General features: G+C 58.3%; 3 protein-coding genes across 3 annotated transcripts; 1 reads left to right on the plus strand and 2 right to left on the minus strand.

The window, feature by feature from the left end:
• Nucleotides 1-318: 318 nt before the first annotated feature.
• MMP11 (matrix metallopeptidase 11) lies at nt 319-10815 on the minus strand. The gene is made up of 8 exons (XM_081036571.1): nt 10671-10815; nt 5067-5296; nt 3991-4134; nt 3777-3910; nt 3397-3638; nt 3056-3272; nt 2144-2401; nt 319-1189 (listed from the first exon to the last, which is right to left on the minus strand). The coding sequence occupies exons 1-8, from the start codon at nt 10779-10781 to the stop codon at nt 1056-1058; spliced, it is 1470 nt and encodes a 489-aa protein (XP_080892697.1). The 5' UTR covers nt 10782-10815; the 3' UTR covers nt 319-1055.
• A 2683-nt stretch (nt 10816-13498) lies between these two features.
• On the plus strand, nt 13499-15911 carry CHCHD10 (coiled-coil-helix-coiled-coil-helix domain containing 10). The gene is made up of 4 exons (XM_081037593.1): nt 13499-14089; nt 14352-14571; nt 15444-15585; nt 15687-15911. The coding sequence occupies exons 1-4, from the start codon at nt 14049-14051 to the stop codon at nt 15704-15706; spliced, it is 423 nt and encodes a 140-aa protein (XP_080893719.1). The 5' UTR covers nt 13499-14048; the 3' UTR covers nt 15707-15911.
• Nucleotides 15912-16741: 830 nt separating this feature from the next.
• LOC308492658 (uncharacterized protein C22orf15) lies at nt 16742-18156 on the minus strand (the record flags this gene model as incomplete). Its single annotated transcript, XM_081037811.1, is given in 8 exon segments — nt 16742-16851; nt 16854-16880; nt 16964-17038; nt 17266-17379; nt 17472-17486; nt 17489-17529; nt 17531-17555; nt 18132-18156. Coding segments are annotated over 8 exon segments (432 nt in total).
• Nucleotides 18157-18525: the final 369 nt, after the last annotated feature.

The following is an 18525-nucleotide window of genomic DNA, read 5'->3' on the forward strand; positions in this document are numbered from 1 at the left end:
TCTGTATCCTGACAACCATGGCTTGGGGGCGGGGCCTGGAAGATCAGACAAAGTGACCACTGCTCAGTGGAGGGTGACCTGAGGGGCAAGCCGGGGAGCAGGGAACCGATTACGAAGCCGCTACACGCACCTAGATAGACGAGATGGAGGAATGGGGCAGGAGGGGCCCTACACATTGTACCCAGCCCCAAAGACCAGAGACTTGGCGGGGTGGACTGCCACCCTGGTTCCAAGGACAGAACAGGTCCCAAGCCAGGTCTCCCACTTCCCTGGTACAGCTCCCCATCCTAGCCGCACAATCACAGAGAGACCCCAGGCAGGCAGGTAGAAAATGACTGTTTAATGACAGTTCTCCGTAAAAAAAAAAAAGAAAATGCTTTGTACACACTGTACACACATTTACATGGCTTTGGAGGGTCTCAGTGCTGGGATGAGGGCTGGAGAGGACGCGGCCCATGACAGGACTGAGGTATGTTGGGGCCTCCAGGGCCCCGGTCTCCAGCAAGAAATACCCGTCCCCCGATGACTCTAGACCTTCTGGCCTGGATCTTGGGGAACAGATCTCCAGGGTCACCCACTGAAGGCAGCCAGTTCCAAGCATCCACCCAGAACTGACGTCTCAGGGAAGGGCAGAAGGCTATGTGGCCCCGGGATCCATGTGCCAGCACCCTGCAGGGACCTCACATCAGGGATAGAGCAAGGGCTCCAGCTCCCTCAGCCCTGCTGAGGTCCTTTCCTGAGGGACAAAGATGGAGAGCGAAGGCAGCCGGGTTTGACCGTGACCTGCACAGGTAAGGTGGAACCGGTCCAAGACCACCCTCACCCTTGATGCCAAAGCCTCCCTGCTCAGTCTGAGACAGTTGCTGGCAGGTGACCACGACCTGCGTGGCCCTTCCTGCACTTGTCATGGTGGGAGCCCCCCCTCCTTACCCCCGTGAGGAGTCACAGGCTCTGTCCTATGCCTGGTGCTCACAGCCACAAAGGTGGCCATGGGTGTCTAGGCAATGTCAGTGGCCTGGCAGGGGGGAGGGGCCCTGAGGGCATCCAAGCAGTGGTTAGTGGAAAGTGTTGGCAGGCTCTGTACAGCCAAAGAAGTCGGGGCCCACGAGGCGGGGAAAGCCCTCCAGGGCCTTCACCTTCACTGGGTCGAACTTCCAGTAGAGGAGGCCACGCAGGAAGTAGGCGTAACCTGAGAGAGAAGAGGGTCAGGCCTGGGTGAGGGGACACTGGGCCTCACACCTGCCCATCAGGCTATGCCCAGGGATGGGCACGGGGAGGTCCGAGTGGGCAGGCTTGGCCACCACTGAGTTCCTTAAAACCTGCAGGCCTTAGGACGGCCCTTCCAGAACCTCCGTTCCCGTGGGGGAGTCCTGCCCAGAGTCTGGACAAGGCTACGACCCAGCCTGACAGCTGCTGGGAGCCTCAGACGTCCAATTTCCTACATCTCAGGAAGGCAAGTCCTGTTACCCTCTTCACCCCTCCCTCTACATCACATCTTCCCACACCCACCAGCCAGATACCGATGGGTATCTTGAGTTATGGAGGGTAGTAGCGGCAACCTGGAGCCCCAGAGCCTGAGACCACCGCAGGACAGCTTTCCCAGCAGGTCCCAGTGTGGGAAAGCACAGAACCAAAGGGGGAAGGGGGCACCGGCGAGAGCACTGGACTGTGAGTCCCCAGTCCAGTCCTTGGAGACTATAGGAGGCTGGGTAGCTCAGCAGGGACTGCCTGGAGGGGGGTTCCCGGCTACCCACTATCCACTTGGGTGGCCCCGGCTAGGGACCTCATCACCTGAATCTGTTTGCTCTTCTGCAAACTGGGTTCCTAACAGGTGCTACGTCAGAAAATTGCATGAGACAGGTAGGGAGCTTAGGTGCCTGGAGCACTGTCAGTCCTGTGTGCAGTGCTTATTATTTTACCAGCCATGGCTGGGACCTGGGCAAGTGCTTGCACCTCTCTGGGCCTCAAGCTCCTCATCTACAACATGGGAGGTGTAACGCTGCGCTGCGCTGGTACAAAGAGGAGGCTGGATGGGGAGGGGGCTGGACAAAGGACCTGTGATGGACAGCTGATGTGCAGCCACCACAGGGAGGAAGATACATCTGCTGCAGCACTTCCACCCGCTGCCCTATCACCAACGCACCATCAGCATCCTGGAAGGCGGCGTCAATCTCAGGGGGTACCCCTCGCCAATCAGTGGCCCGGCGGGGCACGGGGCTGTCCACACGGCGGGTGCTGGGGTGGAAGCGCCAGTAGTCTCCGCCTCGGAAGAAGTAGATCTTGTTCTTCTCCGAGCCCCAGACCAAGGCTGCGTGGACCGGGGACCCCGGCAGGCCCAGCTCAGAGAGGGAGGCGGGCCCCAGGACTGGCTTCTCACCATCGTACACCCAGTACTCGGCGCCTGTGGAGAGGGGAGGCTGCAATGGCCCTGCCCAGCTGCCACCACCACCAGCCTCAGTTTCCTTATCCCGCTTGGCACCCCCACCCCAGGGGAAGTTGGAGCCAACAGGGATAAGCTGGGGCAGTGCAGGCTCTGGGAGGTACCACGTAGAAAGGTAATTCTAAGCAGCAGAGAGGCACCTGGGCTCCCACTCCTTCCCTGGGCATTTGATTGCTCACCACCCCCTGGGGCTCAGCCCTGGGCCCTGCCACAGGTCGTAGGTGGACCCTTGTTTATGAAGTCCTGCCACCTGGAATGCTCCAGGTTCTCCTCTCTACCAGTTGTAAGTGAACAGCATAGGCTTCACAGTCGCCAGACCTAGATCAAATCCCTGCTCTGCCTTTTCCAAGCGATACCCTCAGGTGAGTCACTTCACCACCTGAGCTGGAGGCCAATGTGTGACCCACTGCGCAGTACTTTCTATTCCACTCTCACCTTCAGAGCCATTGCCTTCAGAAGTCTCCCAGCTGTGCCCAGAGGAATGAGCCTTGTTCTCCCCTGGCCCCAAGCTTTCAGGGCACCCTCTACCTGCCTATATTTGTCTGTCTGTCCCTCCCCCGGCCATGACATTCCTGGCTCCTGGAAATCTGAGCATGACCCCCTGCCCCCACTCACCCTTGAAGAACCAGATGTGGCCCTGGGCGTCCTCAAAGGCTGCGTCAACGGGGCTGGGGAGGCCCTGCCAGTGGCGAGAGGCCAGCGCAGGGTAGCCAGGCTGCAGCCGGCCCCCGCGTAGCCGCCACACAAAGCCCGCCTTGAAGAAGAAGAGCTCCCCACGGATGGTGGAGACCGCGTCAAAGGAGATCTCGCAGGCATCTGGTGGGGCTTCCGGCTGGGGCAGGGGAGGTGGGGGAGAGGGCCGGGAAAGAGCCCACATTGGAGCCACAGAGGCCAGTGAGGTGGGGGTAACTGGGGCAGGGCCTCACCTCCTGTCTTCCCACCCTCCTGTGCCTCACCTCCAGTGGTGCAATCTCGTTGGTGTCCACTCCAGCCTGGGGGTCCAGGGCTGGGGGCTTAGAAGTGGGGGCTGGCCGGGGCCGGCCATATAGGTGCTGAATGCCCCTTCGGTCATCTGGGCTGAGGCTTGGCGGGTAGCGGAAGGTGTAGAAAGGGGACATAAGGGCCTTAGCAGCCGTGGTGTGCTGTAGCCCGAGCGCATGGCCAAATTCATGGGCTGCCACCTGCAGGAGGTCTGTACCTAGAAAAGGGAGGTAGCCCAGCAATCCCTGAGCCTCCTGCAGCAAAATACCCAAGCTCCAGACCCCAGACCTTGGCAAGTCCCCTTTCTCTATGATGTTTAGTTGCCCCGTCTGGAAACTTGGTCCCCTGCCCATACCATGGTCGTCCCCAATAGTCCAGGTCTCGTCATAGTCGAAGTGGACGTCCCCTTCTCGGTGGGTCTTAGGAAAGAAGGCATGGGCCAGGATGCCCCCAGGGCCATCAAATGGCAAGTTGTCCCCATGCCAGTACCTGCAGGTGGGTGGGGGCAGAGTCAGTGGTTGTTGACAGCTGGGGCTTGTTCCCAGAGGGGTCCCAGGCTGCTGGTTCACCTGGTGAAGTCAATCGTGATGTCAGCGTGGCCCTCGTGCACCTCAGTGAAGGTGAGTGGTGTCACTTCACTCCATACCTGTAGGGCCTCTGCCACTGTCTGCCGCACTTGCTCCCGCACCAGCTGCCACGGGAACCGAAGAATCCTGCGGGGAGGAGGAAGGGCCTGGACCTCACTCAGGGCAGGGTCAGCCCCTGATGGCTGTTGGGCCAGGGGTTGCCCTTGGATGCTCAGTAGGGGTATATGCACGTGGGTCACAGGCCAGGTGAACCTCAGGTGTAGTGCACTGGTCCCTTTGCCATATGGGCACAACTTTGTGTGGGATGGTGTTCTTTGGTATACGTAGGTGTCTGCATTCAGAAGGAAGAACACAGGCCCAGGATCCCCAAGACCCGCCTTCTAGACCTGACTGTATCACTGTGGGGAATCGGGAGTCCTTAAGCCCTTGACCTGCCCCCTCTCAGTTCCCAGTTCCCCACCCAGGACATTTGAGGCCCCCAGCAGTTTCAGCTCCAATGCCAGATGACCCCACACCAGTCTGCATGGGCCGTGTCTCCCAAGCTGAGTCTCCACCTGCAGGACGTGTAAGACTCTGCTTCTGCATCACTCCGGGGGCCTCAGGTTACTTGAGCTATTTCCTGTCCCGTTCCCCACTGTTTCCCACCTGTACAGATCCCAAATCCTGATGCTAGATCTAAACAATGACATGGTGAGCGCCCAGCTTTCCAAGAGGATGGGTCATGGCTGTCTTCACCATGGAGTCCAGGGCCTGGCCCTTGTAGCTCCCCATAGACGCTGCCTGAGGGATGAAGGCTGTGCCCCAGCATGGATACGGGACCACCAGGCACTGCTGACAGAGGCACTGCCCCGCTGCCATGGGAAGGCACGGGGGGGTGGTGTGCGCATCTAAGTTGGGGCTCAGGGGTGTCGGCCCATGGATGGCTCAGAGGTCAGTGGACACGCAGGTCCATTCACCATGGACATCTAGCCCTGGCATGTGTCTCAAGAAGCAGGTATGAGGGTGACAGGCGCACACACGGACACACTCATGAGCCTGCTCGTGGCCACGGGCCCTACCTGTACGTAAGGTCCGTCTTTTCCCAGCGCCCGCCTGATAGCACGAACCGCTTTCGTCGGTTGTGGGCACTCAGCCCATCGGGCGGGTCAGGCACGCCGCAGCGGAGAGGTCTGGGGCCTCTGGCAGGCTGGGGGACCTTCTGGGCAGCAGGGGCAGGCGCCAGGCTGCTTGGAGGAGCTTCATGCCAGGGTCTCAGCCCCCTCCTCACGGGGTGGTAGCGGTGGGCATCCTGAGCAGGAGAGAGGAGGCAGGCGCCTGGTCAGGCCTGGGCGTCCTCGTGTGGCATGGTTAGAGGTGTGGGCTCTCAGCACCCCCATGCTCAGTCCCCGCATAGTGTCACCTGGCAAGCAGAGGGCTAGAGAAGGCACGCCCACTGTCACCCCGCAGGCTCTTTGGCACGAGATGACTGGCTTCCTGATGACATGTTCCAAGGCCTCCGAGAGGGACCCCAGGCTGCCTGTCACCTACTCCAGCCATTTGGGCTGCTGAGGTCTGGGGGGAATGCTCAGAGACTGTACTCTCCACACACACTCAGGAATGGACCCCCACAAAGCCTTCTGAGGAAAGGTCAGGCTGTTCCTCCTGCTCCCCCTACTGCCAACCCCAGCAAATACTTTCCACTGCCCCTTTCTTCCCAGCTCTCCTTCCTGCCCCCGCCCCACAACTACCAAGTCATGTGAACTACTTCTGCCCAGGACACCCACCTATAACACTCCCCGGAGTGGAATAGCTGCAGCCCTGCCTCAATTTGCTCACCTCATGAATGGGGATATCTCCCCATAGTGTTGATCTGAAGATGAGCCAAGGCGATGCGTGTAAAGCACTTAGCCTGGGGCCACACATCTGGTAAGGGCACCTGGAACTAAGGTCTGACTTCCGGGGGCAGCTTTGCGCAACCCCACCAGGGCTGGGCACACGGCAGGGCTAGATGTGTTCTGCCTACCCCCTCATGCCCGTGTGTGTGTGTGTGTGTGTGTGTGTGTGTGTGTGTGTGTGGTGAGGAGCAGTTACCTACCACCTAGCCCCACCCAGCCCTACACAGACAGAGCCCCAGCACCACAGATGGTGATTCTGACTTGGAGTCCCCACCCTCTACAAGTCCCAGGGTAGAAGTCACAGTTCTTGTGTGTGAAAAAAGTAGAAGCTCAAAGAGGTTGGGAGACCCTGTGAGGTCACCCAGGAAGGGCATGGTGGGGCCAGGTGAGGGTCCTGATGACGCCGACCGGAGAAAAAGGCCTGGCTGTGGACACAATGCAAAGCTGGAGGAGAGGCATGGAGTGGTGCTGTTTGCTAAGAGACTCAGGGCCTGTCTAGTCTGAGTCTGTCTGGTCTGGGCAGCTGTGGCCTCCCACAGCCATATTTGGGGCAGGAGCCATGCCACCCAGGCTCCACCCTCAGCCTCGGCCTCTGGCAGCTCTCCCAGGTCCCAGGCGCCATAGGGCTCCAAGCAGCGTCCCAACACCCCCAAGCTCTGGATTATGGAGCCACCAAGAACCATTTCGCAGAGCCACCTAGACTCAAGCCCCAAGAACACTCCACTAAGAAGGGGTTTTCTGAACCCCTGGAGCTTCTGAACCCCGGTGGGGGGAGGTGATGGAACTACTTGGGGTGTGGGACCCTGGACCAGTTTTCCCTAGTTTCAGAGCTTGCTTATTGAATGGTTGGTTAGCTCACAGAGCCCAGCCGATACTGGGCTTACTGCTAATAAGTACTTATCACTGTTGCTGTTTGCTAGGACCCTGCCAATAGCTCTATGGATATGCTCTTAGCCCCTGATGGGACCTCTCACCAACTCCACCTTCATTATGTCCATTTCTCAGATGGGGAAACAGAGCCCAGAGAAGTTAAACAACTTGCCCAGGTAACAGCTGGCAGGTGGCAGGCTGTCTGTGCTCCTAGCCCACCCTATCTTGTACCTCTGCTCTGCTCTTTGGACTGGAGTCACCCTTCCCCTGAAGGAGGGACACAGGCTGGCCTCGCCTTGGCGACAGAAGAACAGGACATTATTAAGCACCTGCTGCTTCCGAGGCACTTTGCCGGCGGGCTCACTGAACCTACCCCTTCCTCCCACAAGGTGGGGACGATACATATGCAAGGTCTCACATTGAGAATGTGGACCCCATCTCTGTGTGACCAGCCATGAGGACCTGCTCTTTCCCCTCCCACAAGGCCCCCCTTGACTTCCAGGATAAACAGATTCTTTCCTTAACTCTGGCAGAGATACCAGGACCCTCCTTGGGAAGGGCAGCGCTGTGTTGTTCCCTGTAGTGCCAAACTGTCCAGAGCCCAGCCTGTCAGGGACACACCCCATGACTATCAGTCCTCTCCTCTATTTCTGCCCACAGGCAGAAATCTCTCCTCTCCTCTGCCCCTCAGTGAGACCTGGAGCAGCCAGCCTTGGAGAGAGGGTGGGTAATGGACACACACATATCCCTTCCTCTCCTGCCCCCACAAGGCTCCAAGTCCATGCCCAGAATCCTGGATCATGACACTCTTAGTGCAGTAGAAAGAGCCATGGTCTGAGATTCAGAAGTTTCAATTCTATGCCATAGCGACCCTGGACAAAGTGACCCTACACAAATCACTGCCCTCTCTTAGTCTCAACTTCCCCATCTGTCAAATGGGGATGGTGCCATGGTAAAGGACTAAATGCCCTCCTTCTGTAATGCCTGCTATAGCATCTGGCACAGAGCCTCTTCCCTGGCCTGGCACCTTGCCCCTGTGGTCCCTCCCGTCCCATACCTGGGCATCTGCTCTCATCAAATTTCCTACAGTTCCCACCACCCACCTGACATCCAGTTCCCCAAAAGACTCCAGACTAAACTATAAAACAGGAGTCGCAGTCAGAAGGAAGCTTGCAAACAGAGCAACTTGTGCAAAGGGTCTCCTTGCAAGTCAGAGGCCTCTTACCCCCTATCTGTGTCACATTCATTGGTTTTGGAGAAAGATTGAGCAGAAGGCACTAGAATGGAGGCCTTCAGCCAGTAGGATCCAAAAATGGGGTGAGCCCATCATTTAATGGCTCTTGACCTCAGTTTCCCCATTACTAGGATGGGACACAGGCTCCCTGCCCCACTGACCTCCCACATTTCATCTTTCTGAGTCCTCTCTGGCCTGGGGCCAGATGCCCTAGCTGCAAAGCCTGGCATAAGGCAGCCTGCTGATTCCTAAGATGGGTGCACTGGTCCTCCCAGTGCCGCTGGGATTCAGTGACAGAGGATGGTGCGCACAGACACACCTGGCCTTATCCACAGCCCTGATGGTGGGGGTTGTGGGTCTGGAAGCAGGTATTTCCCAGAGCCCAGAGAGGTTAAGAACTTTGCTCAGGGTAACATAGCAAGACAGGCAAGAGCTGGGCCTAGACCTGGGGCTTATGCCTCCCTACCAAGAGCTCTCCCCACACCCCGTCAGCTCTCGGCCTATCTCCAAAACCCACATTGCTGAGAAGCATTTCTTCTGGTGCAATCCCTCCTCCTCCTCAGCCGGTAGGCTCCCTTGGCCTGCCTTGTGGTGGGTGTCCAGTTCACTCACTCCGCCCTCTTCTGGCCGGCACCAAACCACAGCCTCAAACATCCTCGAGGAATTTCTCGGCAGACTCGATCTCCTGGCTGAACTACAGGCTCAAAGTCAGCCCCTGGGACAACTGCCAATCAAGAAAATGGGAGGCACCTGGTCGAGGGGAGCTAAAGGAGGACCCCAGACTAGGGAACTGCTGGGTAAGGCCAGGCTAATTATGTCCCCCTCTGAGCCTCAGTTTGCTGTTGGTCTAAGGGAGATAATTAATCATAGTTGTCTCCTGCTGTTGGTAGGAGGTGACCCTGACAGGAGGGCACTTTGTTAGGCTGTGAGGAAGAGGAGCATTGCCACGCCATTCTATGCAGCATCAAACCCCTCTGAGGATCAGAGAGGTCAAGCAACCTGGCCAAGTCACACAGCCATTTGGCAGGCAGGTCCATCTTCTGCCCCACGCTGTGGCCCAATCTTTCCCTTCCCATTTCTCTATAGCTCATCTTGTCTCAAGGGCTGCAGGGCTTTTATCAACGCTGAAAGCTACAAACTGGGATGGATAAATATTTACAGAGCTTTCCTGGCCCTGCCAACAGCAGCCTGGGGATAAACACATCTGAGGCGACCCCAAATGCTCTCTGTATATCTGCAGTGACAGACAACAGCCTAGCTCAGACCCGGCCCCAACTAACCCTGTACAAACGTCATAGTGGCAGCTACAGGTGACGGAATGTCTCCAGCGTGCCTGGCTGTGCCTCTCCTCAAATTACCTCATTTAAACCTCAATGCCCAGCAGTGGGCACTATCTCCCACCCACTCCTGACAAGACTGAGGGTAAGCTTCTGAAGTACAAGAGGACTCCCCTAGGATCCCTTTGTTCAAACCCAGATCTCTCCAATTCCAGAACCCGTGGGTTCAACGGCTACCCACAATGGTTCTCAACTCTGCCCCAAGTTGTAGGGGCCCAGGAGGGGCTGGGGAAGAGGCAGGATCTCCAGACTGAGGTGCCCTTCACCCACTCTACCCCATCCTATCCCCTCCTGCTCCTATAGCCAGCCCAGGGCAAGGCTGGCCAGAGCAGACCTGGGGTGGCTGGACCTAGGGACCCAGCCTGGTCAGATCTTCCTCAACGGACCAGTCTGACTCCTACCTATCATACCTCCTAATTGGTCCCCTCCCTACCTGAGCTGTCTGGATGCCTTAGTTGAGTTCCCAGGGGCCTGTGGGTCTGCAGTTGCTCAGGCTCTCACCCCAGTCCCTGCCTGGCCGCCCCTGTGATTGGTCCCTCAAAACTCCACCAGCTCAAGAGGAACATGTAGCCTTCAGGGCACACGCAGGCTATCACACCCCATGACCATCCCTCCTCTCCTCATTCTGCTGCTCTCTCCCATGGACTCGCTTCTTCTCTCGGGATCATACAGTCTTCTTCCTTTCCTTGCTCTCCCATCCCCTTGCTCTCTGAGAGTTTCAACTGCCCACCCTTGGTCCCAATTCTTTCTCATTTTCTCACACACACACACACACACATACACATACACACACGCACACTGTAGCTCTCATGCTCATGCTGTGCTGGTTCCCAGCCTCCCAAACTTGCTACTTGTAGGTGCCGAGGTGGTAGCACCCCCGACATGCAGCTGCTGCCCTCCCCAGCTCTTCCTTAATCCTCCAGCCGACTGCACACCTGGAGGTGTGTCCAGTGAGCCCACACACCTGAAGGCTGACACCAGCTTTGCTTTGTCCCTGCCGAGAATAGAGAGCCCTGTAACCACTCCCTCTGCTACCTTCACCAGCACACACCCCAGTCTGCACCTGGGGCACCGAGGGGCAGGTCCCCATGCTGGGAGGGGGCGTGCGCCTAGCGCGGAGCCCCTCCTCACCAGCCTGAGCGATCCCCTCGCAGGCTCCACTTGCACACCTCCAGGGACGGGAAGCTCCCTATCTATCACGCCCACAGGGACCCAGAAAGCGTTTTGGGTAACGGGCTGCTCCAGGCCACCCCGGGCGTCCCCGTGGGTCCAGCTCCGCCACTGGGCCCAGCCCGCGTGCCCAGCTCTCCCGGGGCGAGGAGCGGCAGGCCGGCGGCGGGCACTCACCGGCGGCCGCGGGGCCCGGGCCAGCAGCGGCGGCGGCAGGAGCAGCAGCAGCAGCAGCGACAGCAGGAAGGCGCGCGGGGCGGCGCCGCGAAGCCGGGCGGCCCAAGCCATCCGCCCCGGGGCTGCTGGGCCTGCTGGGCCGCGCCGGGCCGCCGCCCCTTATAGCCTCCGCCCCGCCCCCCGGCCGCCCAGGCTCCACCCCCCGCGCCTTTTGTTCTAAACTTTCCCCGCGGCTGCGGTGGAGGCCAAGGTGGGGGAGGTGGACCTGGAGCGGCTGGCGGGGCAGGGACCGGGGGCCAGGAGACCTCGTCCTCCTGGGGATGGACCGAGTCTGTGGTCTGAGGCCTGATGCTGGGTGACCCTACCTAGCTGGTGCTGCTCTGGGTCTCAGTTTCCCCAATGTGCCGTGGAGAGTATAAGAGGAGTAGGGTTTCGCTTCTCCTGGTCCATACCCCTACCTTTGAAAGGTGCATTCCCAGCTGGTCTCCCTGGTGGCCTGACCTCTGACCTCCTGTTAGCTTATGACAGGTGGTGGTACCCATGGGCAAGTTCCCACACTCCTCAGAGCCTCGCTGATCCATCTGGAAGATGGCATTATATCCCCTGTGAGAAAAGGGATATTAAAATGTGTCCCGGGGGAAACTGAGGTGTATGGAGGAGGCTGGCCAGCCTCCCAGCTTGGAACAGAACCATAGATAATTTATAGACGAAGAAACTAAGGCCCTAAGACGGAGAGACCGGATCAGGCTTTTCCATAACAGCAGATAATGGAGGGATCAGGAAGCCCTCTAGCTGTTCAGTTGGAGAGAGGGTGCTGCCAGAGGCCACGGGCGACAGTATTTGAGTGGGACACTGGGGGCCCAGGCTATCCCTTCATCAGGCTCCTCAGGGCCCCTCAGGGCCAGCTTCCTGAGACCTGAGGAAAAGAAGGTGAGAACCAAAGGAATGGGTGGTGTCCCCATGCTGGAAAGGGTCCTCTAGTCTCATGAACTGCAACGACCAGAAGCCTCACCACCTCACCACCTCACCAGGCAATCTGTTCCGTCTTGGGCAACGCTGCTGAGCCAAAAAGCAGGCAGTGGTTCCTGTCCTGATTGGTAGGGTCCGGAGAAGCTGCATGGTGAGGCTGTGGGCACCTAGCCTGGACCTGGGAAGGGAGGAAGGAGAGGGCAATAAGGCTGATTCAACCCTCCCTCCAGATCCCAGCCCAGGGAGCCTTCGCTGCTTCTCTAAGAAGGCTCCGCAGAGACTCCTAGAGGGCCAGTAGAGGGCAGACAAGCAGTGATTTTTTTTTTTTTTTTTACTATCTGGATTGTTAGCAATCTCTTTCTTTACAATGACTCACTTTTTTTCTTTTTTATTGGGGAATATTAGGGAATTGTGTTTTTCAGGGCCCATCAGGTCCAAGTCGTTGTCCTTCGATCTAGTAGTTGTGGAGGGCGCAGCTCAGCTCCAAGTCCAGTCATTGTTTTCAGTCTTAGTTGCAAGGGGCACAGCCCACCATCCCATTTGGGAATTGAACCAGCAACCATGTTGTTAAGAGCTTGTGCTCTAACCAACTGAGCCATCCGGCCGGCCCTACAGTGACTCACTTTTCAAAATCAAAATGCCTACTTCAGCCTCATTCTTAGCAATATTTGTCAAGAACTCATGGATTTGATGAGCTAAATATGTATTTTTTTCTGATATACCTGAAAATATATAATTATTTAAATAGAAACATTCAGTAAGTGGTCTTGAGTGTCTCTAGGGGTGCATGGCTGTGCTTGGGGAACATGCAGTCCACCAATCACCCACAGTGCAGGCCTGAGGTGCAGGACCATAGTTACAAACCAACTGTACACCCAGCAAGGTGGGCTGGTCACAGAGGGCTTCCCTGATAAGCCCAGTAGGATGGGCCAATTTGGCAAATGGGAACTGGGTGGGCAGGAACTGCACCAGCAAAAGAGTAGAGGCTGGACTAGGCCTGGCATATCTGTGAGGAGAGAATGGCCCACCCTTCACGTGCTCACCTCACCACAAGGTGGACGGTCACCTCCATTTGAGAGAGGAGAAAATTGAGGCCCAGGCCCAGACAAGGGTCAGGGGAGGGCCCTGCTACACAGGCTGGCTGAGAGGATTGTGTCATAAGAACACATTAGTGCTTGTGACTTGCGGGTAAACACGGCCGGAAGCACCTCTCACACACAAAACTGAGAGTGCCAAGTGTGTCCCCTTGCTCCTGCCCCTCTTTCCCTTACTCCCTCCTCACAGAGCCTCCTTTTCCCACTTGGAGCAACCTCCCCCCTCATGATTTTGCTCTGGGTGATTCCACCCTCCCCACAATCCCTGTGCCACCAGGCCTCCCGTGGGTACAACAGAGAAGTCATGGGGGTGCAGTAAAGAAGTCAGGGGTCCTGCCCCAAGGGTAATAATATGACCACTATGAATTCAGAAAAGACCATTAAAAACCTCGAGTTCTTGAAGAGCTGGGAAGCGTCCTAAATCCGCACCTCCCGCCCTCCCCCTGGCCTGGAACCAAGGTGGTAAAATCACCAGGCCGCAGGATTCAAACGTGTGTGCGCAAAGGCTTCTAGGCACTCAGGTCAAGGTCTCTGGGATGGGCATGCTGCTTAAATGCGAGTAAACGCTGTCAGTATCCGGCGCTGCATCCGTGGGGCAGGGGTGTCAGGCGGGGTGGAGGACTACGATGGGAGCCTCAACGCACCCCGGGGCGGTGCTGCCCACGGCTGCCAGTACCTACAGCGCATTTTGGTCGAAGAAGGTTTCCAGACGCCCCCTGGCGGGAGTTCTGGAGACGGTCCGCGCCAGGCCTTCTCCACCGTACCATATCTTCCCGGCTCTAGTCCCCTCCGCAACCCGAAGGCCACCCGTTAGTCCGCAAACACAGTCTGATAGGGGGGGTCGGCCTATAATAAAGGATCAGGGGGCCGGCCCTAATCCTGGGCCGGCCTCAACTGGCGGTCTCCCTGTCTCTTCTGCCCTGGAGCACGGGACAGCACCTAACTCCATGTCCTGCGCTCCGCGGTGGTCCTTGAAGGAACAGGCCTGTCGCCCCTGCGTAAACCCTCCGCGCTCTGAGACCCGGCCCATATCCCCAGGGCCCATACAGCTCGAGCCAGGCGCAGGGAGAGCGCAGGGGGGTCACATTTCCAGCCGAGACGGCCGCCGAGACAGGGGACGCTGGAAGGGATAGGTCCGGGGGATCCGCCGGAGAGAACTGCAGCCGAACGCCGGGCGCTTCCCGCTGGGGGCGTGTCCTCGAGGCCCCGCCCCTTGTGCCGGCAGTGACATTGGTGCCTCGTTCGTCCCCGAGACAGAACCGCCGCCACTGTCGCCATCTCTGATTCGACTCAGCCGAGTGCCATTGCCGCGACCATGCCCCGGGGGAGCCGCAGCATGGCCGCCCGGCCAGCCAGGTGTGAGCGGGACAGGGGACCGATGGGGAGAGGGCTCGGGAAGCGCGGGTACACCCGCAAGGACTTGATAGCGTGACCTTGGCGACAACTGCGCCATTTTGGCGCGGGGTGGGGGTTGGGGGTGTCACAACCACGTGTTTAAGACGGTGGTCCCCCATCCTACAGAAGGAGGAAAGGGGGGAATTTCCAGGGGCTGCCGGCCCTTCAAGCCTTTGGTATGGGGTCCGGCCAGGATTAACCCTGCGTCCCCCGTACCCCACAGCCGTACTGCTGCGCCTTCTGCCCACCCGCCAGCGCACCCCCCGCCCTCGGCCGCCGCCCCGGCCCCTGCTCCGTCGGGCCAACCAGGTCTAATGGCGCAGATGGCGTCCACCGCCGCTGGGGTAGCTGTGGGCTCAGCTGTGGGACACGTCGTGGGCAGTGCCCTGACCGGAGCCTTCAGCGGGGGCAGCTCAGAGCCCGCCCAGCCTGCTGTTCAGCAGGTGAGCAACGAGCTCCAGAGAAACTGAGGCTGACTTCTCTGAAGGCCACAGAGCAGGGAATCCAGCTGGAATGTCCAGAGAGTTGTGTCCAGGCATATCCAGAGCTGCCTCAGGCCCAGGACTTTGCCCGACTGGGGTCCTGTTCCTCACTCTGCAGTATTGGCCTCCTGTCACTCAGAGGCAAACTTTCCTAGACTCTCCCGTGAAACCAAGGTCCTTAGACTCCCAGGGACAGATGCCTACTAGCCCTTTAGAGATGGGGAAACCAAGGCCCTTAGGACTCAGAGACTGGCCCAAGGTCACCTAACCCTAGTAGAGGGTAGCGTTGTTGAAGTTCCTGAGTGTCCTGTCTCCCCACTGCCAGGTCAGGCACTGTAGTCCCTGGGCCGAAGGGCAAAGGGTAGCTGGTTGCTCCCTGCTGACCTGTCCCCCACTGGGCGTCCCACCAGTCCTGAGCCAAATACAGGCTTAGTGGCAAGGTCAAGGGTCATGAGGGTCAGTGTGGCTGAGCCAGGAAGGTGCTAGAACTTATGTGGGTGAGGCTCATACTCCAAGAATACTAACAGCACTGGGTTTTTCTAGATTCTTCTCCCACCCCTCCTACCTGCCCAACATGCCCATTATGAGGCAGCAGGGAAATGCTGTCTACACCCAGTACTAGTGTCAGCTGAGTGGCTTTGAGAGGGCTGTGGGCTCACCCAGTTTCACAGTTGGAGCAGCTGAGTCTGCTGGCCCTGGGTCACTCAGCCTGTCTGGGACCCTTAGGGCCCCCCGGGTTGAGGTTGTGGGTTGGGGTAGTTGGCTCCTAGCTTTGGAACCCACTTCTGGGTACCAATCTCGAGCTGACCTTGCTGCCTCCTGCACCACCCCAGGCCCCTGCCCGTGGTGCCCCCCAGCCGCTGGGGCCCTGCTCCTATGAGATCAAGCAGTTCCTGGACTGCTCCACCACTCAGAGTGACCTGACCCTGTGCGAGGGCTTCAGCGAGGCTTTGAAGCAGTGCAAGTACAACCATGGTAAGCAAGTAGCCTCTGGCCCAGGTGGGGGGCGGGAGGGGCAGCTCCTCTTCCTACACCTGCGGGCTGACCACCAGCCTGTGCCAACCCTCCCTCCACAGGTCTGAGCTCTCTGCCCTGAAGTGACCAGGGAAGACTGGTGCAGACTGGAGTAGATTCGTGGGCCAGCCCTGCACTCACCTCCACCCCTTCACCGACAGCCGGACCATGACATCGACATCAGATTGTACCCATGTAACTGGGATTGGGAGTAAGGAGGGGGTTTCTCACCCCATAGATGACCTGAGCCACAAATGTGCAATTAAAAGAGCTTATTTTAGACCCGAGCCTGCCCTCGCACTGGCCTGTCTCTCAGGAGCACCGTGGTTGATGAGGTGGGGCAGAGTGAGGGAGTGCTGGGTGATTCACTTTAAGCTGGCCTCCTGGGTGGGGAGGGAGGAGCCCTGTTGTAATCCATCAGCCTCTGGCAGTCAAAGCTGTGGTGAGGCATTAACAGGTGACCTCATGAGCGGCTGACTCTGGGAGCTGGAATCCTGGTTGTTTCCCCTCTCAGGAATGCCTGCGCCCTCCGACTTTCTTGTCTCTTTCTGGATCCCCTCTCTACACGCACATTTTAGGGGCCCCCAGTGACCTCACATCCTGTCTGTGACTTTGCCCACCTGCTAATACAACTTCTCAGTGATTCCTGAATCCGTAAAAGGTAGGCTGCTGGGCTGCTGTCTGCTTGGGCATGATCACACAAGACAGAGGTCACGGCCAACCTCTGGGTCTGAGCCCAGTTCGGCCACTTGGCTATGCCCAGTCACGGGGCCTGCAGAAACAGAGGAGTAGGTCCTTCAAACCCGGTGCAAATCCCGACGTCACTCGCACTACTGCCGTTTTCAGGAGTTTATTCAGCAGTTCTTCATTGAACACCTCCTGAAAGCCAGGCCCTGCGTCACATCTGGGCACTGAGGCTGTTCCTGCCCTTGGGCACTTATACTCCAGTGAGGTGGTAGGGACACGTGGGTACAGTGTGTTCTATCTTGTGGGTATATGTGTGTGATGGGGGTGACATTGGGGGTCTACCTCTCAGTACACAGGTGTCTGTTTCCTGGTTCCGGGTGTGAGTGTCCCCCCAGGTATCCATGTCTCCTTACCTGGCTGCTGGCCCCAGCTAGCGGGTCCTGGACAGCAGGGAGCCCAACCTCTGAGCCCTTGAATGAGGGCCTTGCTCCTGATGGCAAGGCCAGTTCCCCAGGCACCTCCTCTGGCTGTTGCCCATGGGGGTAGGCCTGACAGCCAGTGCAGCTCCTCTGGAAGGCCCAGGAAGGCCTGCCTGTCGGGGCTGGGAAGAAGGCACTCCCTTCCCTCCCCAGGGCTCTATCATGACACTCACCTGCCAGCTCTGGACATCGGTCATCCAGGTTCTCCAATAGGGACTCATAGTGGGTAGGAGCCCCACTCTTCCCATCTGTGAAGGAACGAAGAATGATTCCTGACTGGCCTGGTGGTCCCCAACCCTACCTCCCATGCTGGACTTGTTTGCTTGCTCAGGCTGGGATCAGGACAGGGCACTGGATAGAAGGGTCCTGGCCAAATTGGGTTGGGGCTGGGCAAGGCCTTGGGTGGTCTCTGGACTGCTGTCCCCCTTCTTACATTCCAACATAACCACAGGGTGATGTCTTGGGCCCCACTTACCGATGATCTGCACGAGGACATAGGTCCCACGCTCCTGCATCAGGGGGCTGCCCGTGGAAGGGGTCTGGGGAGCCCCCACCAGGTGCCCATCCTCAGCCAGGAGGGTAATGGTTGCTGGGAGGTCAGGAAAGGAGGCGGGGCAGGGTTATTACCCCTGCCTGGAGCTCTGGGCCTTCCATCCCTGTTACCCCTCTATACCCCCTCACCATCTGGGGCACCTACCCCATCTTCCTCAGGTGGGAAGTGAGAGTCACCAGACTGCACCGGGTTCACCAGCTCCGTGCAGCCTTCTGTGGGGGAGGGGCAGAGGTGAGCACATGGGACCTTCCATTTCCCCCCAATCTGGGACCCTCTGCCCCTCTCATCTTTTCTTAACCAGAGCAGGGAATAGTGCTATATGATTAGAACTGTACCCCCCCACTACCCATCTCCTGAGATGTCAGTAACAGGTGCTTCCTACATGGGACAACCTCCCACACTAGCCGGTCTCCCAAAACTGACTCCCTCCCACCGGGGAGTTGGGAATCTCCAACTGTGGCTAGAGCTTCAGGTGCCTGAAACACCCTGAAGCTTGAGGACCACTGACTGAATAGCCAAGAGATCGTGTAGTTTAAAAACTGCTTCATGGTGGCGTGGCAGGTACTCTCAGAGAAGAACTCGTGTGAATTTCCCAGTACCCAGCTGGGCTTTTCGTCTCTAGGGACTCACTCCAAGCACTGGCTCTGCCTCACAGAGCTGCTTCCCAAAACCCCCATCCCGTGTGCATCCCTTTTACCCACACTGCCTTCCCCCCTCCCATGGCAGAAGGAAGCAAGCTGAATGTACCATTCTTCGACCCATCTACTGGGACAGGGGACCCCACTTACGTCCAAACAGCATTGTGATAAACATGGTGGCAGGGGATACGCCGATTTCCTGACGAAGTAAAGAGCTAGAGCTGAAATCTACTCTGGGCTGGGGCCCTGCCTGGAGATGCAATAGTATGTGTGGGTGGGTGGGCCCAGGCTGAGGTCCCCTTGCTTGGCCATCCTTGGGGCTGGGCTCCTACAGTTGTCCGGACCCTCGGCCTCTTTCTCTTGCTTGCTGGGTCAGAGCAGCCGGAGAAGACAGGCGCTTCCAGCTTCCAAACTGGTCTCCACGGCAGTTGGAGCTGCTAAGATGCCCAGGAAGGAAATGCCTTCCCTTCAGTGTCCCAGTAACAGGATCTGGGTGGGGGGTATAGACATTTCCTGAGGCAGGGCTATCATGAGGGCTGGAGCG

This window comes from Rhinolophus hipposideros, assembly GCF_964194185.1.
Source record: "Rhinolophus hipposideros genome assembly, chromosome: 24".
Lineage (NCBI taxonomy): Eukaryota > Metazoa > Chordata > Mammalia > Chiroptera > Rhinolophidae > Rhinolophus > Rhinolophus hipposideros.